At 43.7% G+C, this 25,689-nt stretch overlaps 2 protein-coding genes across 7 annotated transcripts in view; one reads left to right on the forward strand and one right to left on the reverse strand.

Moving 5' to 3' along the window:
* The window catches only part of LOC116939080 (polymerase delta-interacting protein 2-like), a 38,397-nt gene extending 38,173 nt beyond the window's left edge, over nt 1–224 (reverse strand). For both annotated transcript variants that reach the window (XM_032946997.2, XM_032946996.2), the window contains exon 1: nt 1–224. In XM_032946997.2, coding sequence (XP_032802888.1) covers nt 1–194 — 194 coding nt within the window. In that variant the 5' untranslated portion in view covers nt 195–224.
* LOC116939079 (aldehyde dehydrogenase family 3 member A2-like) lies at nt 51–25,689 on the forward strand. 5 transcript variants are annotated; one of them, XM_032946993.2, is made up of 10 exons: nt 51–158; nt 9,260–9,446; nt 10,004–10,235; nt 12,009–12,094; nt 12,911–13,119; nt 13,424–13,541; nt 16,763–16,904; nt 17,982–18,148; nt 18,992–19,091; nt 19,606–21,966. In XM_032946993.2, the coding sequence occupies exons 2-10, from the start codon at nt 9,285–9,287 to the stop codon at nt 19,899–19,901; spliced, it is 1,512 nt and encodes a 503-aa protein (XP_032802884.1). In that variant the 5' UTR covers nt 51–158; nt 9,260–9,284; the 3' UTR covers nt 19,902–21,966. The 5 variants fall into 5 exon arrangements, with proteins under 5 accessions (XP_032802884.1, XP_032802883.1, XP_032802882.1 ...); XM_032946992.2 differs by lacking the exon at nt 51–158 and adding an exon at nt 5,782–5,961; XM_032946991.2 differs by lacking the exon at nt 51–158 and adding an exon at nt 5,783–5,977.

Consider the following 25,689-nt stretch of genomic DNA (forward strand, 5'->3'; position numbering starts at 1 on the left):
CTGGACGAGGCGTGCCGCACTCGCGGGAGGCCCGCGCCGCTCGGCGGGCCCGGCCAGCGGAGCGGCGCCGACGCCGAGGCGAGCGGGGAGAGAGGAGAGAGCGAGGAGGAGAGCGGGGAGAGCGAAGAAGCGAGCAGCCGAGAGCAGCGACCTCCGAGGTATCCCGAGCACAAACGCGCCGCGGCAGCCGCCATCGCCGCGCGCGGGCTGATTGGCCCGCGCGAGTCACGCGGTCGGGAAGGAGGGGGGGGGCTCCTCGTGGGTGGGCGGGGCTTCTATGTAAGTCCAGGGACTCCTCTACTTACGGACGTTCGACTTACGAACGTTCAGAGATACGAACAAAACCTGGTCCTCTTGATTTAAAGCTTTCGTGACTGCAGCAATTCATATTCTTAGCTCTTTCGGTAAAGTCACGTTGAAGGGAAACAATATATTTTATTATTTTATTGTTTCCCTTCAACGTGACTTTACCGAAAGAGCTAAGAATATAAAAACCTGGTCCGTACGTCCAGTTGCCTGTTCGGAACGAGAGTCCGTAAGTTCAACCGCCAGCGCAATAGATGGCGGTGGTGGCATCGACATCAGCAGAACGTGCAGAACCTGTGGCATCTACGTCTACAGGAGATTGTATAACTTTTAAAGCCATCGGCCGTGTTTAGTGTACATGCCGTACAACATGTTTGGAATCGACAGGAGTAAAGTTTGAACTTACGAACAAACGACTTACGAACATATATCCGGAACCTAACTTGTTCATAAGTAGGAGCCAATGTAAAGCAATGTTTCTAGTAATATGCCTTCTCTAGGGCACATGTTTACACGTGTCATTTTACACATAGCAACAGTTGTCAGTGTTATCAAGAACGGCCATTGCCCGAAACGTCGCTTTTTTTCTTGCGGGGGGGGGGGGGGGTTACAAATCAGAATCTTTATTCAGACTGGAGGGATCCGATAAGCTATGAAGCTCTTTTTCATAGATAGCCAGTAGGGGGTGGGTCAGAAAGCTACAACAACAATACAAAACTATAGGATTGCAAAAGTAGAGAAAAGGTCACTACTGCATATGAGCACAAATCCCATAAGTTTATAGTGTATAAGAAGTGGAACCTCAGCTCTTTGCGGCGTTGACTTTGCTCATGATAAGGAGTTTGAAGCTGCGAGGCCCGAGGTGGGGACGAAGAGTGCCGTGACCTTGACGGGTGGGGGATGAAGAGTCATGTGACCTTGGCGGGTGCGGGATGAAGAGTCATGTGACCTTGACGGGTGGGGGACGAAGAGTCATGTGACCTTGACGGGTGGGGGACGAAGAGTCATGTGACCTTGACGGGTGGGGGACGAAGAGTCATGTGACCTTGACGGGTGGGGGACGAAGAGTCATGTGACCTTGACGGGTGGGGGACGAAGAGTGCCGTGGCCTTGACGGGTGGGAGACGAAGAGTGTCGTGACCTTGACGGGTGGGGGACGAAGAGTGCCGTGACCTTGACGGGTGGGGGACGAAGAGTGCCGTAGATGAAAATTTGAAGAAAAAAACGCCACTTTTTTCAAAATTTCTTGCTGTGGTTTTCACACCTGATGATGATTGCTTGTGTTGCAATTGAAACGTCGTGAGAATGTTAATGTTTTTTGTATTCTTTTATTATTTCCCTTCTACGTGACTTTACCGAAAGAACCAAGAATATCACGGAAAGTTATTCTACTGGATAAGGGTCTCCCCATATAGTTGGGTCACGAGGGTTATATGATATGAATTGCTACTTAAGTGCAGGTTGGTGAAGCTGTGGAGAATGGGCGTGGGGATATAGAAGTACAGTACCATAATGGGTGTTTCTGCAATTCCCACTCCAGCCCATAACGTAGTCTCCCAAAGCCCTCAGCTGAACGTCCTACGCCAATAATAAACAATGAATTGCCCTGGAACTTGACACAGTGCTGTCGGTATAGAGCACGACAGCAAAAGCCCACATACAGGTTTATTGCCTTTTTTGCAACTTAATACATTGCGTTCCGTGCATTTGTGTAATTAAATTTGGTCCTATGACATAACCACGATCTATGACCACACCCCTGGGTGTAAAACTCAAAATACGTTGCAATAAATCTTGACTTAAAGCTTTCGTGACTGCAGGAATTTATATTCCTTGGGTCTTTCGGTAAAGGCACGTCGATAGGTTCAAAGAAAATAACAAACAAAAAACTTCGACGTTTCGATCGCAACACAAGCGGTGGTCATCAGGAAAGATTTTTTTTTTACAATATTACCGTCCTTTGCAAACCATATACAGTAAATCACCTGGCACGGCGAAAGGTGCTAAGGGTCCTCATCCATCATCATCAGCCATCATAACTCCACTGCTGGATGAAGGCATCTCCAACCTGTTGCAATCTCTCATGCCTCGCTTTTGTTTGTGGCGTGCATATCTTTGCATGCCACCTCCTAGGAGAGTTTAGTGCGCTTGTATTTCATTGTGCAATTTGTCAACCCTGCAGAGGTTGGCACGAATGCGTTTTCAAAGTCCACTTAGCAGCAAACAACACACATTGACTTTTCATCTACAAAAATAACTTGCGTTGCCAAAATAAAAGTCTCTGGTGGTGCAGTGATGCAACAGTTCACACACTGCACTGCACCCGGTTACCTGAATTTGCTCATACAGTATAACTTTCAAGGTCAACCTCTCACATTCTCAATTCTCAAAAAACCTTTAAGTCGGTTCAACAGTATATTCTTAGTTCTTTCGGTAAAGTCACGTTGAAGGGAAACAATAAAATAATAAAATATATATAAAACAATAACAATTCTCACGACGTTTCGACCATAACACAAACGGTCGTCATCAGGTGTGTCGGTTTGCATAAATTTATTTATTTTTAAACGGTGTATTTATTTTGATTTAAAGCTTTCGTGACTGCAGTAATTCATATTCTTAGTTCTTTCGGTAAAGTCACGTTGAAGGGAAATAATAAAATAATAAAAAATATATAAAACAATAAAAATTCTCACGACGTTTCGACCATTTATTTATTATAAAAAAAACGTTAGCGCCACGCGCAGCGATTTGTCAGTTTATTTAGAAGGACGAGTCCATCTATGTTCTGAAAAGAGGAGGGGGGAGACGACAAATTTAATGTATGCTGTCTGAAAGCCACTGTAAGCGTGAACAATCAATTAAGACCTGAAATGGTTTATCAAATCTTTCCAATGATTGCTAAGCCAGAATCCATCTTCTCGGTTGAAATTGTCTCTGTGCTTGTATATGTGGATAGCCTCATGAACTAATCTCTCATGGTAGCCAGATGGCTTACAAAGAACCTCTGTCTTGGAAAAGTCAATGTCATGTGAGCCTACTGAATTATAACAATGATCTGCCACGGCCGAGGTGTTCGTCCTACCGTGTTTAAGGTCTGCTTTGTGTTCACGAATGCGGTCCGAGACATGGCGTTTGGTTTCTCCAATGTAACTACTACCACAGAGGCAACTTAGTTTGTAGACACCAGGGTATTGTATGTCCGGAATCACATCTTTTACAGACGGAACCAGATCACGGATTTTTATGCAAAACGACACACCTGATGACGACCGTTTGTGTTATGGTCGAAACGTCGTGAGAATTTTTATTGTTTTATATATATTTTATTATTTTATTGTTTCCCTTCAACGTGACTTTACCGAAACAACAAAGAATATGAATTACTGCAGTCACGAAAGCTTTAAATCGGTTCAACATTGTTAATGTGTCAAATTCAAAACTACTGTATTTTAATGCTCCCTGTAAAGTGCGACCTCCAACTACAAACTCAGTCAATGTCTCTGCCCTGTCTGCTCTGAAAGACCATTGCCGGCAGCTTTAGCCGATATATATAGCGATGAATGTGGTTTATTGTTTACATCTGTACTCGTGCACCACTGCCAATGTCAGTCCCTTTAAAAGTTTTCCAATCTGACCTTTCACCGTTTAAGGTCGAAAGTCTTAACTTTGCAGAGCGTGCACTGCACTGTGCGTGCCTGCGATATCGCATCTGGTTTGAACTGCAATCACAGATCTAAATCGAGCACCACGCATGCATGGTTGGTGTACTTTCACCAAGCTGCACTGGCCAGCTTAAACAAAAGTTCGAACAATCCCCCCCCCACCAACACCCACAGGGCCTGGGAAAGCTCTCATGCAGTAGCCGATTTGAAATTAAAAAAATGGTTGTACATGTGCATGATTTCCAACTACATTACGTGTGAATTCCTAAACCACATGAGTACTCATTTGGAGAGTACTGTGGAAGGGATACCTGTATGTGTAATGACACATATATGGAGATGTATTGGCTGCTCGTCTATTTTTGCTTCTATTCTCCACAACGATGCCAGCGATTATTTTAAAGGTGCTAATTTTAAACAAACTGGAATGGATGACTTGAAAGGAGGCCTTCATCCAGCAGTGGCTCGATAAGACGATGGTGGTTGCTACTGCTGTTTTTGATGTAGTGCTGTAACACGGCTTCGCATCAGCCCTGCAAGCCCACCAGAAGCACAAGTTTGCTTTTTTTTCTCTAGTCTCGCGTACGGTATGGGGGCAGCAATAAGTTCGGAAACTAAATGAACCAATATTCGAGGTCCGCGAACCAACGAGAGGAGGGGGAGAGCCCTTCGGTCGTGACAGTCGGTGTAGTTCTCCTCTCGCCGCTCCGTTTGAAGGTAGCGGCATCCCCACGGTGGTTTACCGTCGTCGATTCCGTGGCCACGACCACACTCCGTGGGCTTCGTCTCGTGCGCGTCTCTTCTCTATTCAACGGTTTTTACTTAACTTGATTCCTCTGTTTGACTGGGTCAAATGTTGTAGTCAAAATTTAGTCCGCTTCCCGTTGTCCAATCAATTCCACATTTTGCACAAGTACTCAGATCCGGTGACAATGCATGCCTGTATCAAAATCGGCGTCAATTAATCAATTAATTCGCTACTTTAAAGCAATGCACATTTTGCATGGACGCCTTATTATTATTTTATATATATTTGTGTGTGTAGGTCAAAAACGCCGCGGTCCTTAAATTGTGGAATTGCCTCGCCCAAGAAGCAGGCGCCACGTGTCTCAGCCGCGCCTGCTCCGTGTCAACGAGCTACGGGCACCATCACTCCACATACTCAAACAAAGGAAGTTCTACATTGAAGATTCATTTATAAAATCACCAATTTCTTCAAGTAAGCGTTGATGTGGGAGCAGGCGCCGCATCATTGACGTACTTCTCGACCGTGAGTTAAACGAAGTTGTTAATAAAACCGTTGTTTAAAAAAAAAACTTTTTTTTAAAGGAGTTTATTTTTTTAAATTCTCCTAAATTCCGAAGATCTTGGATGTCATGTGTTCCATTATCACTGTTACATTGCATTTATGGCTTTATTTTGGTGATTTCGAAAAGTTTTTTTGGTTTGGCCATGTTTGTTTGTTGTAGTACGGAGTTAGACTGATGGCCTTAATCTAAGTTGTCTTGTTGTTGTTGTTTGACTTGTATCCCACTGGGATTTTTGCACACAGCGTTGGTGTACGGTGCTTTTTCAGGAATATTTTCCCGTTTTTTTTCCTGGATTTTCCGTTTGCACAAAGTCACACATAAAGTCACATTAAGATGTTTTTTTTCTTGTTCATGTTTTAGTTTGTTTGTTTGTTGCGGTTGCACCCGATTCGATAGCCGAATGTCTCACAGGGGCTATACCAAAATAGATGAAAACTGAACTGCAATGTTGCGTGCGACCGTTCACTCGCAGTTGCACGGGGCCCGCCAGCAGGGGGCGTGCTCACGCGTGCCCACCCACCCACCCCCCTGCTGCGGGCTTGACGAGGCGACCTGGGTACGGGGCTTTTATTTTGAAAGGCACTCGAGCACCCCTCCACCACCACCACCACCACTGCTCCTTCGTCGTCGCAGAGTGCCTCTGCACGACGAGCAGCTTGCGCGGGCGGAGTGCGCGCCAGGTGATCGATCCTCTCGGTTGGTGATCCCCCGTCAACATCACTCGTGTCGGTGTGTGTGCGTGTCGGCCTGTGTAGTCTATCGTGTGACACACAAGCAGAGTGTGGTGGGTGTGTGTCGGTGTGTGCGTGTCGGCCTGTGCACTCTATCGTGTGACACACAAGCAAAGTGTGTCGTGTGTGTGCGTGTCGGCCTGTGTAGTCTATCGTGTGACACACAATCAGAGTGAGTGTGTGTCGTGTGTGTGTACTCTATCGTGTGACACACAAGCAGAGTGAGTGTGTGTCGTGAGTGTCGTGTGTGTGTGTAGTCTATCGTGTGACACACAAGCAGAGTGAGTGTGTGTGTGTAGTCTATCGTGTGACACACAAGCAGAGTGAGTGTGTGTCGTGAGTGTCGTGTGTGTGTGTAGTCTATCGTGTGACACACAGGCAGAGTGAGTGTGTGTCGTGTGTCTGAGTGTCGTGTGAGTGTGTAGTCTATCGTGTGACACACAAGCAGAGTGAGTGAGTGTGTGTAGTCTATCGTGTGACACACAAGCAGAGTGAGTGTGTGTCGTGTGTGTGAGTGTCGTGTGAGTGTGTAGTCTATCGTGTGACACACAAGCAGAGTGAGTGTGTGTCGTGTGTGTGTGTCGTGGGTACAGTGCATGCCTGTCGTGACACGTGCGCGTGTGTCGAACATCGCCGCCGGAGAGACAAAGGCGGCCGGGCGTGCTACTACTTGGCCACCCACCTTCGTAGGTTCTATTCGCTAACAGTACTTGCCCCAACGCTCTGTTGTTACAGGCTGTACGGGGCTGGGGGTATCTTTGTGTGTGTGTCTGTACTGTTCTGTGCATGGGGGTGGGTGGGGGTTGTCGCTGCCACGGCCGACGTGAGCGGTGATTACCCGAACCGAGAGCGACGCAAGCCACGTGCGTTGTTGTTGCTGCTGCTGCTGTTGTTGTTCTAGCCCGTGATAGGTGCTCGCTAACAGTGCACATCAAAGTACAGCATGGCAGGCAATTTCCGATCTCGGGAACACTTTCTTTTTTGCGCGCTACAAGCTGCTTTGACGACATTTCCTGGTATTAAAGTAACAAAAACCGCGTGGCAATTTTGTGACGCGGTTTGCAGCAAGTCTGTTGGCTGGCCGGCACTTCCATCCAGCGGTGGATAGAGAACGTCTTGTGGCTGCTTAGAATCAACAACCGCATGCGCTGCTTTGTTAAGCACCGATGCACACCGCGTAGCTTCTGTAACAAGTGCTCTTACGCCGTTGCTGCTAAAGCAAATTAATACAATTTAGCAAAAAAAAACGAAACAATTCTCACGACGTTTCGATTGCAACACAAGCTAATCATCAGCAGCATCATCATCATAAGGTGTGAAAACCACAGCAAGAAAATTTTGTTATTTTAAAAAATATATATTTTATTATTTCACTTTCCAAGTGGCTTTACCGTAAGAACCAAGAATATGAATCCCTGCAGTCACGAAAGCTTTAAAATCGAAATTTTACTAAAGCAAAGTTGCATATATTTTTTTTCTCAAATTTCTTCCCTTGATTGAAGATATTTTTGCGTTATTATCAAGTTACCCGCCAGTGTGCCTTGAATGGGTAGCGTGTCTATGAATGTTGTGTTTGCTACTCACTATCTGCAATGTTATGATCTATTTGCTGCCCTAACTTACTTTGTTTTCACAAAGGTACTCGGCTGGTCATTTTTGTGAATCGGTTTAATAATCTGAATGTATCCTACCCCGCAATAAACAAATACAATCAATCACAAATCAAAAGTTGCCACAGTGGTAAAAGTTGTACTTGTAAATGTTATTATTGCCCTTATTGATAAACATCTTTCTACTGGAGCAGTGTAGCCTCTGAATACAAAAGTCAAAATGGAACTGATTTCTTTTGAGGGTGGAGTGAGAATGGACAGTGAATGGGATTCATGGTCCGTGTCAAGGGCAGTGCAAATCCTCTAGTTGACAAGTTAACTAGTTAAGGGTCAGACGCAGAGGCTACGGTTTGATTACCCAGTCCAAAGTTAGCAAGCCCTCTCCCTGTCTTCCCATGTTATTGACTGCGCTTTCACTGGATACCGCTTTGTAAGAGAACAAGAGAGATTAGCCTAGGTGTAAAGAAAAGCACATCTAATATCGGAGTGATGTTGGTACTACGTACGCGTATGGATGAGAGCTGGGTCCTGATTATAGAACGACTTAAGCTTTCATAGAAATTGCACGAGGAAAAGCTGCCTTAGCTCTATATTCATAAGAAAGTTAACACAATGAAGCATCGTAGTTTCAAGTTTATGTTGTTTAACCCTGGCGAGAACTAAAAAGAGACCAGAGGATAGTCTGCAAGAGTTGCATGGGTCACCGAAATGAAAAAAAATGAGAAATAAATAACTGAAAATCATAACGAAAACAACTTTTTTCACGTGAGGTATTGAAAATATGGCAAACATACCTCCCTGCAGCGCATATCGGCTTGGGCAGGTGAAGTGAAGTTAGGAGAGAACCTAGAGATGGTCAGGACCACTCGTACGTCAATTGTCAAAGTAAAAAAAAAGGTTTATCCGATAATTAATAAAATCATGAATGACATTGATATTAATAACACTTAATAGTAATCACAAACTTGAATACTAGCATTAATAACCAACATTAAAAACAAATGTTATTCCATGAAACGCACAGCGAGGATGTTCTGCTGGCAGTGTTGCATGGGTGAGTTCGTGGTGGTCATGTCGGATGGGAGTTGCCTACCTGGCAGCTGATTAGTTGGTGCAGTGGGATTGATATAATGTAATCCTGAGCAACTGCTGCCATGCCCACAGTGTTGCAATACCACTCGGATATGCTGATATTACAGCATTTTTGTAGGTTTTTTCAAACAGCATTCTGGAACTTGCTACAATCTGCTGTTTTTTTTTCTGAGCGCTTTCTGCACTCGGGCCTGCGGACTCAAAGCAATAAAAAAGGATTACCATTTAAGCAAAGGTGGCTGAGACGGACGCTGGGAAAGATAGGATAAGGATTGTGGAAGTGATGAAAATCTTATGAGGCCAAAAATGTTGCACTGCAAAGGACATGTGCACAGGAAGGAGAGCCATTTATTTAAAAAGACATTGGAATGGTTTTCATGAGGCCCGCAACTAAAATCTGATAGTATAGGATATCGTTAGGGCAGATCTTGGAGGTCATGTGTCCAATATGCAGCAGTAGAAGGTAGAAAAGTGTTGGTTACGTGTGGGGGCATCAACGCCTTTGGCCGTGGTCACATTTTAATTTCGATCTTTCGCTCTTTCAGTGTTAATAAAGGCCATCCAGCAACAATGGGAGACTTCCAAGAGGTGGTGTCGCGGGCCCGGCAAGCATTCCGAACGGGTCGCAGCCGCGACATAGCATTCCGTGAGGAGCAGCTTCGGGCTCTCAACCAGCTCATGGAGGAAAACGAGAAGGAGCTGTGTCAGAGTTTGTACGAGGACCTGCACAAGGTCGGCTTGCTTGCACTGAGCTACAACCACCTTAACATATTGTGGGATTGAATACCCTCTTCTTGTATCCTGCTTTATACCCTGTTATGCCTTGCACTAGTCATCATCGTAATTACTGTGAGCCACAGTCTATCAAATTCTCCCTGTCTCACAATGCCGCAATCTGGCATGCTCAATTCGCATGACCTGATCACATGTGTTGCCTTCATGTTTACTGCCCTCTGGGGTGTGTTCATTCATTTGGCTGCCACTTTGTTACCAGTCTTGTACATTGGCTGCCTTCCCTTATACGTGTCCTGGCCAAGCCCACTTACTTTCCTTAGCAGTCATTATGATGTCTCTCACTTTTGATCTATGGGTTCCTCTCTCATAATTCCCATCATGTATTGTTCCAGTCTTCTTTGTACACTTTTCAGCATTTGCATTTTCTTTGTCAATGTCCATGTTTCTGATGCATACATGATATCTCCTGACAAATTACCTGCTCATTATGCAGATAATTTATCAAACACACTCTGTCCATCTTCGTCTTTCTCTCCCTATCTGGTGCCCGGCAGTGCAAGTTTGAAGTGATTTTGCACGAGTTGGTGCCCGCCAAGAACGACATGGCGTTTATTGTGAGCAATCTGCGCGAGTGGATGAAGCCACAACCGGTGTCACGCTCCCTGATTACCCTGGCCGACACTGTGTACATTGAGCCTCAGCCCCTGGGCGTGTGCCTCATCATGGGGGCCTGGAACTACCCAGGTGGACTTGTGTTTCAACCGCTCGCCGGAGCCATCGCTGCAGGTGCGAACGCAGGGCAGGCGAGGGAGTTTTTGCTGCCACCCATGATTCGTGATTCGTGAGGTCACGACTCGATTCGAGAAGGGATGCGTTGTTTTGTTGTCTCTGGTATATTGTTTGTCTGGTTTGCATTGTGTGTGCATTATTTGTATTGTGTCTCTTGTATCTGATGTCTCTTGTATTTGTTGTTTGTGACTCGTTTGCTGTTCGTCTCATATTGTCCGTCTCATTTGTATCGTGTTTGTCTCATTTGTGTTTCTCTCGTATGAATGTAATGTGCGTCTCGTTTGTGATGCCTGGCTTGTTTGTATTATCTCTTGATGCATTGTCTATCGTATAACTGATGTGTGTGTGTCACGTTTGTACTTTCATTCTGTAGTGTCTGCCCTGTTCACCCCTTTAGCCCAAACGTCACATTTACATATACAGGAATTTTCATAAGTTATAAACATTTGATTCTTATATGCCAGATTTAATGCCTGTATGGTGAGTGAAATAATTAAACTAATTCATTAATGTATCGTTACTTGCTTAGCACACAGACAACAGCTGGTCCATCCACCCCGACCATGCCCAGGCTCGAGAGCCTGTTGTCCTTTGGATTTATTTATTGATTGTTTTACCTGCCTTTGGTGCGATCTGACCCATTCATTGTGAAGATAATGGCACAGAGTGGCAATCAACTCCTGTATAAGCAGGGCTTATCGTGTCTTTTGGTGGGAGACTGCATGCACTACAGATACACTTTTAGTGCCAGTTTGTGTCCCACAATCATTGCACAATGCATGGACCGCTTTGTCATGGGCTTTTTAATTTTCACACTCACTCCTTGGTTTTCACCATTTAAGTCAGATTCTCTTTGGTGAGGTCAGTGCTTTTTTGGTCAAAAGATTTTTACGTGTACTTATATATGAGTGAATGATGGTAGAACAGTGGTGGTTACGTGAAGGAATTTACAAGTAAAAAAAAACTCTAACCTGAATGAAATAGACTTTTTGTGCAGTCCATCCACTTATTAGGCAGCTGCCCTGATTTAAGGTGCATTGTGCCATTGCCCTGGGAGTGCAACTTTGCATGGGGAATTACCCCATTCTAAACCTGTCCAATGGACACAGTCTCTTTACAAATAAATAGATTTTTTAAAACAAGAGCCCATTGAGACCAAAGTCAAGGGAGATCCAAATGAGTTGCACTTAGCTCAGTTGAACAACTGATTTACAAACACAAGTAAAAAAATTGTTGGATAATTGCTCAACATGTAATGATTGCACGACATCCATCTTTCAGCTCACAAATACCTCTGGAATAATGTGTGTAAGAATCAATAATTTCAGATTCAGTTATGCAACTAATATGCTCACATTACATTTAGGGTCCACAAATGTGACAAAATTACAATCCCAAAACTTGACAATTCATCGCACTTCTGGGGCCTTGGGGGAAGGGGTGGGCTAGTGGTGCTGAACAATTTTACATCTAATAATTTCAATTACTTCATTCTAAAAGCTTGAGCATTGCAGACTGCTCTCCTTTATTTCCATATTAGTGTGCTGCGATTATAGTTGTGGGAGCTGTGTTATGCAGATTGGTAGAGATGGTGAGCAGAGGCGTAACATGGTTGGCATGGACCCTGCTGTAAGAAATGAAATGGGGGTTCCCCATTAATTTTCCCCTTCTCTCCATAGCTGGCATCTGGGCCCCTACAGCCTGTGGGTCCCTGTGCAGTTGCACTGCCTGCACTTTCGATAGCTATGCCACTGATTGTGTGGATTGTAGGAAATGCAGCCGTGATAAAGCCGTCTGAGCTGTCTGAGAACACGGCCAAGCTGTTGGCGAAGCTGTTTCCTCGCTACCTGGACAAGGTGAGTTTGGAGCGAGTGGTGGTGTCGATCTTGCAAAAACCACCGTACTGATAGCACTTGCATGTTAACATGGGAAACGGTTGCTTGTTAACAACGTTATACCTATTACACATACGGCACGTTTTTGTCAATCAACTACTGGATGAGGGTCATGTAGGCCATGAAGGATTATTTTGATTACTTAAATATGCTAGTTGAAGGTGAGAGAAATTCAGACTCAATTTTATTGCACGGCCCACAATCCCTGTTACATTGTTGTTTTTGGATGGTGGTGGTTACGCATTAACGTACGAATTGGGCGCAATCTTGCCTTATCTTCCGAGGTCTGATGAAAACGAGCACATTCCAGGTGATTTGGTCATGGGCATTTACTCTGTCATACCTCTGCCTTCCCCACATGGATAGATGCAAGAGATGTGGTCAGCCATGCAGAAAAAACTTGACCTAGAAACATAGATTTTAAAACATAGTAACCAACATGAAACATAGAAGGCAAAGAGTGGTGGAAGAAAACGGGTGGCAGAGGATAAACGAGAAAAATATGGACTGATGGAGTGGAAAAGGCACGAGAATGCAGAGGAATGGCAGGGGAATAGCAACAGATGTTATATAATAGTGGAAGACTCTTGCTGGAAGTTTGTGGACCCAGCGGCATCGGTAAAGGGGCTGAAGGGATGGGAAGAAAGACCTCCACCTTATGCAGATCTGCAGAACCGACTGCGTTTGTGTACAGGGTTAACCACGTCCGCATTGTCGACTCGCCAAAAAGCCTGGGCCGCCATCCCTCCCTCTCTTTCGTTGGCTCGCCGGTTACAGGACATGTACCAGGTGGTGTTGGGCGGGCCCGCCGAGACGACGGAGCTCCTGAAGCAGCGCTTCGACCACATCTTCTACACGGGCGGCCCGACGGTGGCGCGTATCGTGATGGCGGCAGCCGCCCCGCACCTCACGCCCGTCCTGCTGGAGCTCGGCGGCAAGAGCCCCTGCTTCGTGCACCGCGACTCCAACCTCCAACTGGCCGCACGGTAGGCGTGCGACGACGGTGGGCCTCCCACCAGCCAAGGCGGCAGCCAATGGCGGTTTTGTGGCCGTTGTTGATGCGCGTCAAGTCGGTCAACGTGTTGGAACCATTCTGTTGCGTGTCGAAAGTTGGTGTTTTGAGTTGCTTTGTGATTGGTTCTCGATAATGCGGATTTAGTCTTGTGATTTAAAAAAAAATATTCGTATTGGCTGTTCGCCATATATTACATATTAGTTCACAATGTAATATCGCTTGTGTAACCTTAAAACAAATCTTGTTGTTTAGTTTATTTTATCTCTTCCATTCAGCCGCATCACTTGGGGCCGATTCATCAATTCTGGACAGACGTGCATTGCGCCCGATTACGTGCTGTGTGAACCGTCGGTGCAGGAACCCCTTGTGGAAGCCATTCGTGTCACTCTCAAGGCAAGTGATGAGATCACTGAGATCTGAGTTTGTTTCCTGGCTAAAATCAGTGGGGGAGTGATATCTGAACCGATCCTGGGCACCCTCTTCACCAACCTGCACTGGCCAGTGTTGAGAAGTATGGTCAAACAAACCCCATGACTGACATGGTATGGGAATGCCTTCATCCAGCAGTGCATTGATAAAGGGGCTAAAATTGTATACTATTTGTATGTTGTATAGCTTTTCAACAAGTGTGATAGGTAAAACGATATTTTTAAACAAGCTAATCTACTATATTCTTGGTTCTTTCGGTAAAGTCACGTTGAAGGGAAACAATAAAATAATAAAATATATATAAAACAAAATTCTCACGACGTTTCGACTGCAACACAAGCAGTCATCATCAGGTGTGAAAACCAATGGCATGATGATGACTGCTTGTGTTGCAGTCGAAACGTCATGACAATTTTATTGTTTTATATATATTTTATTATTTTATTGTTTCCCTTCAACGTGACTTTACCGAAAGAACCAAGAATATGAATCACTGCAGTCACGAAAGCTTTAAATCAAAATTTAAGCTAATCTACTTTTAAGGTATAAGAATCTGTGAAAGGAATTTTAAAGATAATGTAGTGTGGTGATAGCACTGTGTAACAATTTTTTTGTTTGTTCCCGGGTAGTAAGTGTTATTTCCTAATTGCTTATGCCTCAAAAGTACAGAAAATGGCTATTATTCCCCACAAACTTTACTTTTCTGACCAGGACAGTGATATTTAGAAATTTACCTATTTTCCAGAACATTCCAGATAGATTCAGTGCTGAGTAAACTTGGAGTAAGTTCTAGAACATTCTAGAACTTTCCAGTAATGTAAATAGTAGTATAAATAAGTGGCCTTAAGCCCACCAGTTCAGTTTAGTTCCAGCTGCCTAAGTTTATACATATCTGCATTTTTCTGAGATGGCATTAAGAGGCTGCAGGCATCCGGCAGACGCATTTTGCTATGTCTGCGGCCAATTTATCAAGACAAGAGTGAAAAATTACTCTGTGGAAGCATCTGCTAAGATGTGTGAGGCCTACAAGGCATATTTTGGCATGCCTGTCTGGGATCAAGAAAAACCCTCGGCACCTCATTTCACCTGCGAGCAATGAAAAAAAAACTCTGGAAGGTAAAATTTGTAAAAAAAAAATTAAATTGTTAAAGTTTTTCATTTTAAAATGTTTTACAATTTTCAATGTTATTGAAAAAACATATCATATGAAAAATGTTGCAAAAATCTCTTACACACTAGTCATGGGTGAAGTAAAGTACAGAGGGGAAAAGAGAGCCATGAAGTTCGCTATCCCAAGAATTTGGCGGGAACCCACTGACCACTCAAGCAACTGCCACTTCTGCATGGTGGACCCTTCCAAACGTCAGACTGGCAAGAATGCACCTGCTATCACATATCCGGACCTTCCTTCATCCATCACCCTGGTGCCACACTGCCATGAGCTCCCCGCACCCACTCCTCCAGAGAGAGCAGCCGTCTTTAGAAGAGAGCAGCAAGTGAGAGAGCGAGGAAGACATTGTAGATCCAGATGACAATTTCAGAGGTGGAGCTGAGGAGAGAAACCCATACTATCCCAACCAAAAAGACCTCAACGACTTGATCAGAGACCATGGTCTCACCAAATCCAAATGCCGAGCTTTTGACGTCTCGGCTCAAGCAGTGGAACTTGTTGGATGAAAGTGTGCAAGTCGCAGATCAGAGAAAGCGTCACCAGCCTTTTTGCAGCTTCTTCACCCGTCAAGATGGGCTCTGCTTCTGCCACAATGTGACCAGTCTGTTCGAGGCAATTGGAATCGCCTGTAACCAGAATGAGTGACGCCTCTTCATTGGCAGCTCATCAAGGAGCCTCAAAGCCGTGCTGCTCCATAATGGTAACAAGTACCCATCTCTTCCCATGGCTCACTCGGTGCACCTCAAAGAGGATTACAACAGCATCAAGACCTTGCTGGACGCCTTGAAGTATGATGAGTACAGTTGGAAGGTCATCGGAGACTTCAAAATGGTGGCATTCCTGATGGGTCTCCAAGGCGGTTTTTGCCAAGTTTCCCTGCTATCTTTGCCTTAGGGACAGCAGGGACACCAAGGCGCACTACCACAGGTGGGACTGGCCACAGTGGACCGAGTTCTCTGTGGGGAGGAACAACGTCAAGTGGGAGCCACTGGTCGACCCCCGGAAGGTGCTGATGCCACCACTGCACGTAAAATTGGGCCTTATGAAACAATTTGTCAGAGCTGTAGATAAGGAGTCGGCAGCCTTAAAGTACCTTCGAGACATTTTACCTAAGCTCTCGGAAGCAAAGCTCAAAGCCGGTGTCTTCATCAGACCACAGATAAAGAAGATCCTGGAGTGCAATAAATTCCCCAAGAAGCTCACTAGTAAGGAGAAAGCGGCTTGGAACAGCTTTGTCATAGTGGTTCGTTGCTTCCTGGGCAATCACAAGGTCGAAAACTATGTGGAGCTGGTTGAGACTCTGGTGAAGAACTACGGCACAATGGGCTGCAGGATGTCCCTCAAAGTCCATATCCTTGATGCTCATCTTGATAAATTCAAGGAGAACATGGGAGCGTACTCGAAGGAGAAAGGCGAGCGCTTCCACCAGGATATACAGTACTGGACTTTGAACGCCGCTACCAAGGACAGTATAACGAGAACATGATGGGAGACTATATTTGGGGGCTGATTCGTGAAAGTGATTTACAGTATAATCGTAAATCTCAAAAAACTACTCACTTCTAAATCTTTTGTAGTAATTTTTGTATTAAATTTTGATTGATACATTGTTTTTTTCTTACTTTATGTGAAAGAAAGGACACAAATTTGCCCGTTTTCTCATTGAAAATAGGTAAATTAAAAAATATCACTGTTCTGGTCACAAAAGCAAAGTTTTTGGGGAATAATAGCCATTTTCTATTCCTTTTTAGGCATAAGTAATTACAAAATAACACTTACTACCCAGGAACAAAAATTGTGTAACATAGTGTAGTCTGTGCAAATGCAGTAAATCTGCAAATTAACCATTCATGAGCGGTTTGGTATTTGTCCGTAAGGTGCATAAAAAAACTATTTCGACAAATATTGAACACGTACACACACCCTTTTATATAAAATTAAATAATTACTGTAAACATAGACAAAACATACAATGTATAAGTTTAATCATTTTCTGTGGAACCTGCATGCATAGGAATACTATGGAGAGGACCCCAAAAAGTCACTGGACTATGGGCGTATCGTGAACAAGAGGCACTTTGACCGAGTGAAGGGCCTCATGGCCGGAGCAAAGGTCGCCATCGGAGGAGAGACTGACGAGGCTGAATTGTACATCGGTAGGAGTAAACACGGCATTACAAATATACTTTCTCTCGACTCCTCCAGTCCCCTTCATATGAAGGCTGCTAGTTCCATGAACCTCCGGCAGCAGTCCTCCACTGTTGCTGGTCATCATCATCATCCCATTTGTTTCCATCTCATTACTCTCTGTTCTAGTGCTTCTTTCACTCCATCAATCCATCTTTTTCTCATTCCTCTGTTGTTCTTCACGAGCATTGCCATTGCTTTTGCCGGATCCCTGTCGGTATTCTTCTGACGTGACTATACTTTACCAGTCTTCGTTGCTCAATTCTCTCTGAATACAGAGAGGCTGCTTAATCTATGACATGTGCAGAAATGCAGCCAAACAAGCTGATTACAGCTTGACTGGAATGCAAATTGACACAATCTTTTGAACATATGGCCTACAGCACTCTGCCCCAATAAGAATTGTTGGCCAGTATATTTGTAAATTGTTCCACTTTGTGTTGATTTAATAATCGTCAGCAGCAGCCATGTTCCTTCCACTGCTTTTACTTAATTTCATCATTTTGTAACCACTCATTATCCACAACTCGTATAATCTGCAGCCCGGAACTGATCCATGAAATATATTATTGAAGAATGGATATTTCCTATGATTAACATTATTTTTCATGAATAAGGGGTATATTCAAAATATATTTAGCCATGATAAAGATGAGTTATTTGCGAGTGGTCAGCATGGGTGCTCGTTTGATATTATCTACATTCTTTGTTGACAAGAGACATCACGCAGCAAATTCATCCTTTCCTATGTGTGGATAATTTTAGGGATAGTCATTTTTGGATATCCCCCCCACCCCTCTTTATAGCCCGGAATCTGGGAGCCCCTCCCCGGTGTAGTTGTTCCACCTGCATGCTCCATACCTATGCCACTACACTGCGCCAACAAAAAATCCATTATGCTTTTTGACTCGCAATGAATGGAGTGCGTACACATTTATCATAACTGAACAATTCAGGTTAGTTCAGACAATTGTTTTCTTATCGCTTTTGCTAAGTCCTCCTCTTCCTCCTCCTCTTGCTGCTGCGGCGGTGGTGCCGGCTTTCAGCCCCAACAGTGCTCACGGATGTGGATGCGTCCTCGGCGGCGATGCAGGAAGAAATCTTCGGCCCCATCCTGCCCATCATGACCGTGAATGGCGTCGATGATGCCATCACCTTCATCAACGATCGCGAGAAGCCGCTAGCGATCTACGTGTTCGCACTCGACAAGAAGGTGCTGGCCCTCCCACCCCAACCGCGCCCCCAACCCCCACAGCCCAAGTTATGCCCACCGTAGATGTAATGGAGTTGATGGCAGAGGCACAGCCACTTTAGGTGTCTGGACACCCGCAGAATGGTTAGATATGGCAATGAGACAGCTCACAACATTTTGGACAAAATTCACGGTATTTTGAGGATGCTTTTTTCCCACTCGAACAGAGGCGACGTAAATACTTTTTTTCTGCTGATGGTGAAACTTTGAAATTCAAATTAGCTCGTGGACAGTATGCTCAGCAATGAGTCGGGTCACCAGAAGTGGCAAAGATAAAAAAAAAATATTGTAAAGTAAGAGTCTTATTATCTGTGGCAAAGTGGGGAGCAAATTTTGCGGATCCTATTTGTAGCCTAAACAATAACCACCAGGCACCATGCACTAGTAGGACTCCCCCCAACTTACAAAGTGTGGCTGTGCTCCTCATTGATGGGACATGGTGTCGTTTTGATTTGTAAATAGGAATGCCATTTTGCCTGGCATAGATTGAAAATGTTGCCAAGGTTAAAATGTTGACATTTGTAAGATAAAATTAAAATAAAAGGGGCAGTGGTGTCACAGCTGTAGCTCACTAAAACTACGAACCCAGCGACCTGAGTTTGAGTTCTAAGCAATTGGCAGGCGGTATCAAAACTGTTCCTGGACTTTCCCTTCACCAACCTACACTGACCATCATGAAGATGTTTTACCATCATGAAAAAGTATGGTAAAACAAACCCAATGACCGATAAAGCATGGAAGAGACCTTCCACCAGTTAATTGACAAAGTGCTGTTACTGATAAGTAATGCTTTTTTTTTGGCAGGTGGTGAAACGTCTGGTGGATGAGACCAGCAGTGGAGGCTTCACATCCAATGACACCCTGTTCAACTACGCAGTCGAGGGCATGCCGTTTGGTGGCGTGGGTGAGTTCCCTACTCCCATGAGCAGCAGCAGTTGTTTTCCATCATATGGATAGTATTACAGTTATTATATGTAACTATTACTGTAAATAATGGTGGATCAACAGTGCAGTGATCCACGCCCATGGCTAACAATGTGTCGAATGATAGATGAATCCTGAGTGCCTCCTTTGCCAACCCACGTTGACCAGTTTGGAGATGTATGGTCGAACAACCCCTACGACTGACACAGTGTGGGGGAGGTCTTCGTCCAGCATGTACAACGTACATGAATTGAGAATAATAAATTACTGATGAATATATTGTGGGGGTGTAAGGATTGAATGGATGCAGCATTACATGTATAATATTGGACGATATTATTGACGTTAGGTTTAGAGTTGGGGTTTAAAAACTGAACTGCCGTATGCCTACTCTCCATCACAACCACGAATACGTACGTAGTATTTTATTTATTACTCTCTTTTTTTGCATACACCTGCACGATAATAAAGTAAAATTGTGTTTGACCACGCAGGCAACAGCGGAATGGGCTCCTACCATGGCAAGCACAGTTTCAACAGCTTCTCACACATGCGCGCCGTTGGCCTGAGAGGCCAGTCAATGGAGAGCGCCAACACCATTCGTTACCCACCATACAGCGACAAGAAGCTCTCCTGGTGCCAGTGGGCCATAGGCAAGAAGATGAGCAAGGGGGGCAGAGGAGGCCGGAGCACCATTCTGAGCATCGCCTTGCTGGGCTTGGCACTGGTCGGAGCCTTCGCCGCTCTTCTGACTAAGGTCAAAAATCAAAAGCCTAACCAAGCACTGTAGGGGACCCCGTTGATATTGATCAGGCCGAGAAGGTGGCTCTGAGGTCAGAGGGCTACGCCATCGTTGGTTTAAATCCACGATGAAACTGAAACTCACCACATTAATAAAAAAAACACTGCCCTAAACACTTACCTCGTAATGTAACAGCGACAGTGTTTGTGGCATTAGCCCCTCTTAAAAGTTATGAAGGGCCATTTCTCAAAATTATGTTTTTTTATATAATTTTCCCTCTTTAGGGCAGCGCTAATGATAAATGTGTTTCATTTTGTTAGTGCTTATGAACCAATACCCATGCAGCATCAAAGATTGTTGTGCAATTAAACTGTATTCTCAAGTGTAGTTGATGATGTGGTACCGTGGGTTCATGATAGTTTCTATATGACAAATGGCCAGATAGAAACAAATATTAAATTCAGGGTTTTTTTAACTTAATTTTCCAGCTCTGAGAAATGAAGGTGTGAGTTTCACTTCCAAACCACAGACAAATTCTGTATGTTCAGAACTTGGGGAAAGTGCACCCCCTTGTGTGGGCAAAATGAAAAAATTACTTGATGGCATCCTAGAAGACATTCCATTATATCTCACATTTCGTGAGCTGTTCTCTAACACATGGGGTGGTTGCACTGCCCTGCAAGAGTTGTGAATGGATTTCCCATCAGCCCATGACATGATGCTGAAAGCACAATTGTAGAATACAGTTGTCAAAAGAGAAACTATAAAAACAATAATCAATGAGACAAGCAAGTAGAGAATGTTTTAATATTATAAATACAGCAGATGAACATGCCAAGTGTGCATGTATTTCACTCTGGTGAAGAAGAGTCTTCCCTAAATAACAGTTTACTTCATGTAATACTTTTAATTAATTCGGTTTTCTGTTGGCAAATCTTAATTGCGTTCATACACCAGGGAGCGCTATTTTCTCTCAAGTTGGAACAGATTTTGCTTTAACACATGACATTTGCGTCATTTAAAATGCCATTTTAAATACCACCTTTGTGAGAATTTGACACCTACGTGATTGAGGTGTTGTTTCCTTTCAGAGAACCCATAACAATATAACATCTGTAAAAAAAAAGGTGCACAGTAATTTGCTTATGACTTAACTCAGGAATTCACACTGCTTTTTAGGTAAATTTGCTAACAGCCGTCCTTCGCAAATGTACTGTTAACTGATGTTTGATGTTAATGTTGTACTAGATTAGATCATGGCACTAACTGCCTCAGTCTTTCGTGATGATGCCGATGACGTAAATACATGTCCAGTTGAATTATTTGCCTTCTGCTTCATTGTTGGAAGTGTACTCTGTTAAACTTAAAAGAGGGCAAGAGTGACACTCACCTGATACCACTCACCAAGCACACTAATCAGTCTCCACTTGCCACTCACCACTCATGCACCATACACTTATAAGACCTCCCAACATTCACCAGGCACTCACTACCCACTATGTACCACATACTCACCAGGTACTCGCTGCACACCACACTCACCACTCACCAGACAGTCACTACTCACCACTGGTGGTGTCTATAACGAACCTATTTTACACAAGCAGCCACCAAATGTAACTATTTCATTTCCCTTTCCGACGTGTTTCCGAGTTGCACTGCATGTTGTTCGGAATGATGTTCGACATTTCTCTGCACGTGCTGGGAGCTTCTTGAACTTCAGTTCCGCAACCAGCTCCCAGCATGTGGAGCTATAAAACACAACCATGAAAGCCTGCACAGCACATTCGTTTCCCACTTCACTCATGGGTTCTTCCCGCTGCCGTTCCAGTGCCACCAGATTGAGTACACCGATTGTTCCAGCGTTTGGCAGTAGATTCGAATACATCCAATCGGGGGCTCACTATACGGGTCATATCACACCTTGAGTGATGATAGACTAACACGTGGGACCGTTCTTATTGCTCTGTGATAATGGACGAACTGTAGCACATTAAATAATGTTGTTTATAGTTTGTCCGATGCAAGTTTGCAGTGTTAAGAACCAAATGCTCAGCCACATTTACAAAAGGTGTTCGTCTGTAATCGAAATAAATGAATTAAAATACTGTAACTTGGTGTCTGTCCATTTCATTGCAGTTTGTGTTGGACCAGTGAATTACACCAGATAGCTGCAGCCCGAGCTCAACCAACAAATCGTGCTCGGCAGTAACTCACACCTCTGACTCATTTATGGCCCAAGGTAATTAAAATATTTTACATTTTCACGGTGGCTACCATGCCATATTTGGTGGTACATGCCAAGTAGAAACAATAGTTGTTGGTGATTTACATAAAATAACTAAAATATTATAGTTATAATTTGCAATGTGAATGACTTAATATTTCTTTACACTGTTGTTTTGCTGTTATTGCTGGACAATCGTAGCGTCTTAGCAGATTACGAGTGGACTTGCACAGGCTTGATGACAAGCACAGTTGTGGCTCTGTACCAGACCTGGGGTCAATTACAATAATGTTATTCATAATAAATGACAATCACAATTTAATTGTAATTTCAACTACGAATGCAGCTATAACTACAGTAATTACAATTGACCCCAGGTCTGTTGTATATAGCAGCACCTGTGCCGTGGACCGCATGTTTATCAGTCGAGTGCTAGGTGAGGGCCTCCTCATGCCATTCATATCGTGGGGTTTATTTGACCATACTTCACTATGGTGTTCATTGTGGGTTGGTGGAGTGGGGAAACAGATGTGGGAGTATAGAAGTACAGTACCACAATGGATTATCCTTTACTGCCCTCCGATTCCCACAATTTTTTTCCCACAACAGACTATAAAAACATGTTTATGCAAGGCGGTTGCCAATTAAAGAACTGGTCCAGGTTCCAACCTGCTTAACTTCTGAGGTCTGACGAGATAGTATGCATTATTGGTGATTTGGTCATGGACTCATTGCACAAGTATAGATCCCAATGCAGCAGTTTCTCTTCCATGTCGGGTGTTTGCCGCAGACTATTTTTGCAAAATAAACTTTACTAAATGGGGACTATAATTAAGCATTCATTCATGCGTTCAGATAGATCCTTATAATTGTGGTACATTTATACAATTTTGAGTGTAAAAATGTACCGTTTTGATCCGTACGTGTTTTCTGTACTGTAGCTTGTTCATGTGACCCTGCCACCAGAACAGGCATGACACGCACCACAATGTAGAGCTGGGACAAATAATCAACTTCTTTAATCGACTATATATATTTTTATTGTTGATCACTTGAGCCATTTAAAATGGTAGCCGCCTTAATATCCTGCATGCAAAGGCTGGAAACCCCCTACAAACCATACTCAGCGTGACGCAGCTGAAGATGTCAATAATGTCACCAAACCCCACCCATTATATCTTGTATAGCAGAACACGTAAGAACAGGGGCAAGTCTTTTTCAACAATTTTTGTATCGTCTGCTTAGTTGAGTAATCGAGTTGACAATAAGTTGAGTAATTAATTACTTCAAGAATCAAATTGCCTTAACTCTACCACAATGTGACAAATATATTGCGATGTGAATCGTAATAATTCATTGAATCGTAAGGAGAGCAAATCTTTACATGGCTAGTATCTATAATCCTGCTCTAAACTAAGTTGGTTATTTCAATGTGAATGTTACATTTTCAAGTACAGTATAATATCTGCACTTAATATATTTTATGTTATTTCAGACTCATCAATGTTTTATTCCACCACCGCTGTTCTTGTTGAGAAATATTGACGTATGACTTGTGTTGGTCAGGGGCAGAACCTTGTCCCACTGAGCCATCCCTTCGGTCAAGTTGTCCAGTATGTCGACGACACAGGAGTCCATTCACGTTTTTCATGCCGATCACTCTTCGGTTTCTCATATTACCCACCCCGGCTGTGATACAGGACGCTGAACATGAGATAAAGCCATGGCTGTAATTATTGACACTGCAATGGGTACAATGGTACACGACAGCCTGTTATGCCCGTATGCATGTCACGTCCGAGATAGTATTCGTTTACTTTTCAGTATGTAGCCTCTGTAAAATACCGTTAAAATTTTCATTCTAAAGTTGAATTAAGCTATGCACATGACCTTTCTGATCACAGGTTCCAAAGGCTCAAAACGCTCAGCTGCCAGCCGCAAACAGCACTGTTGAAGGTGTAGTGGATAAGGGTTAATTGACTTGAGAATAATTATAAAAACTTTGGAAGAGAGTTAATGGGAGGGAATTCAAAAGTTGACCTGCGTGAGAAAATAAACATGTTGATTCAGAGTCATGTGGTGAGTCCGGTACGTTTGGTAATCTGTTAATCATTTTGTAAACCTTAACGATCAGGACTGCGAAATAAAGAAGCATTAAAGCTATTCTATCAGCATAGTCGGGCATTAATAATATATAAAGCACTTAATGATGAACTGGACTCTTTTCAAGGCCCAATGCTCCAGATTGTCCTGGATTCAGGAATAAACTGGCTATGCATTTGTTGTAAAAGACGTAAATGTAAAAAAAAGGAACTGCTCTATTGCCCACCCAGTTCACAAGGGGAAAATACACGCCAATACAGTACAACGGCTGATATGCAATTCACTGGGGACTGTGACATTGGCGGGTATGTGAAAAGGTCAGATATGTGAACATCTATAGAATATAAAATGATAGTTGTACCGTGCACAATACAATACGCTGGGTCTGGGTGGTTTAATTGGTCAAGGCGGATATGTAATGGTCATCGCCGGAAATGGGAATAAATAATTTGGGGAACTCATAAATGCCCTTACCCCGCTAGACCAGGATCCCCTCCCCCCATCAGGACTATACCCTCCCCCAAGATCTGGATCTACAAACAGCCTGAATGCAAGGGGGCGGAGGACAGCGGACACCAGAATTGACGAATGCGTTAACTTTTTGTTCGCTTGTTTCAGCACAGTCAGTTTATAACAAAGCATATTCGCAGACCTTTGCATGTAGTTTTCCGTCAACTAATCTTTTCGAAGATCCAGATCGTGTCGGACGGACAGTTGCGAATTTTATATATATGGAGATATAGGCTTATGTAGACGTCCCGATCACTGCACTTGACCCTGGTTCTTTCCTGAACGACAGTAGGGTTAAAATATTCACACCTACCATGGCGCTCAAGCTCATTCTGGCCCATTTACACCCCTGATAATGGTTGGAAAAGCAACGTTGTACTCGTGGCCACCCACTTCCCTGCAATACCAGTAGAGCTGTTTACAAGTGAAATTAAGCATTTGGGCATTGCACACACCTGATCATGAGTAGAATAGGAAGTTTACATCATGGGGGGTGTTTGTAAGGAATGTTGTTTTGACTCATGTAGGTTTATGTATACAGTACTTCGATTGCCTCGAGGCTACACAATGCAAATTTTGTCTTACATGCTCCATCAATTCCACAGGAAGTTAATTAAAATGTGTATACAGCACCAGGATGTGCTGTTAAAAATGTACACAGCGTGCCCAGTTGTCGTTTGTAAGAAGGCGTTCGGCTCCTCAAAGGAGTTTGTGTTGCTAAATAAGACAGTTAACTAACTCGTTGCTTTTTCGCTTTGTGTGCATAATGATATATTTCTAACAACCACTCAACATGTGTACTGTATGTTGTTGAACTTCGGACCGTACGTAGCCGTCCGTGCTCGTCAGAGGTGCGGGGGAAGGACAAAACAAACGAAACAAACATAGCAACCTTGAGAAACGTGGCTTGTAATTAATGACAAGTGTAATTAATAATAGCATTAATTATAATCACGTGAATGTAAGTACGTATACAATAAATACGAATTGCTCATT

This window comes from Petromyzon marinus, chromosome 5 (assembly GCF_048934315.1).
Source record: "Petromyzon marinus isolate PM22_M1 ecotype Great Lakes invasive population chromosome 5, UKy_Petmar_22M1.pri1.0, whole genome shotgun sequence".
In the NCBI taxonomy this organism is placed as follows: Eukaryota; Metazoa; Chordata; class Hyperoartia; order Petromyzontiformes; family Petromyzontidae; genus Petromyzon; species Petromyzon marinus.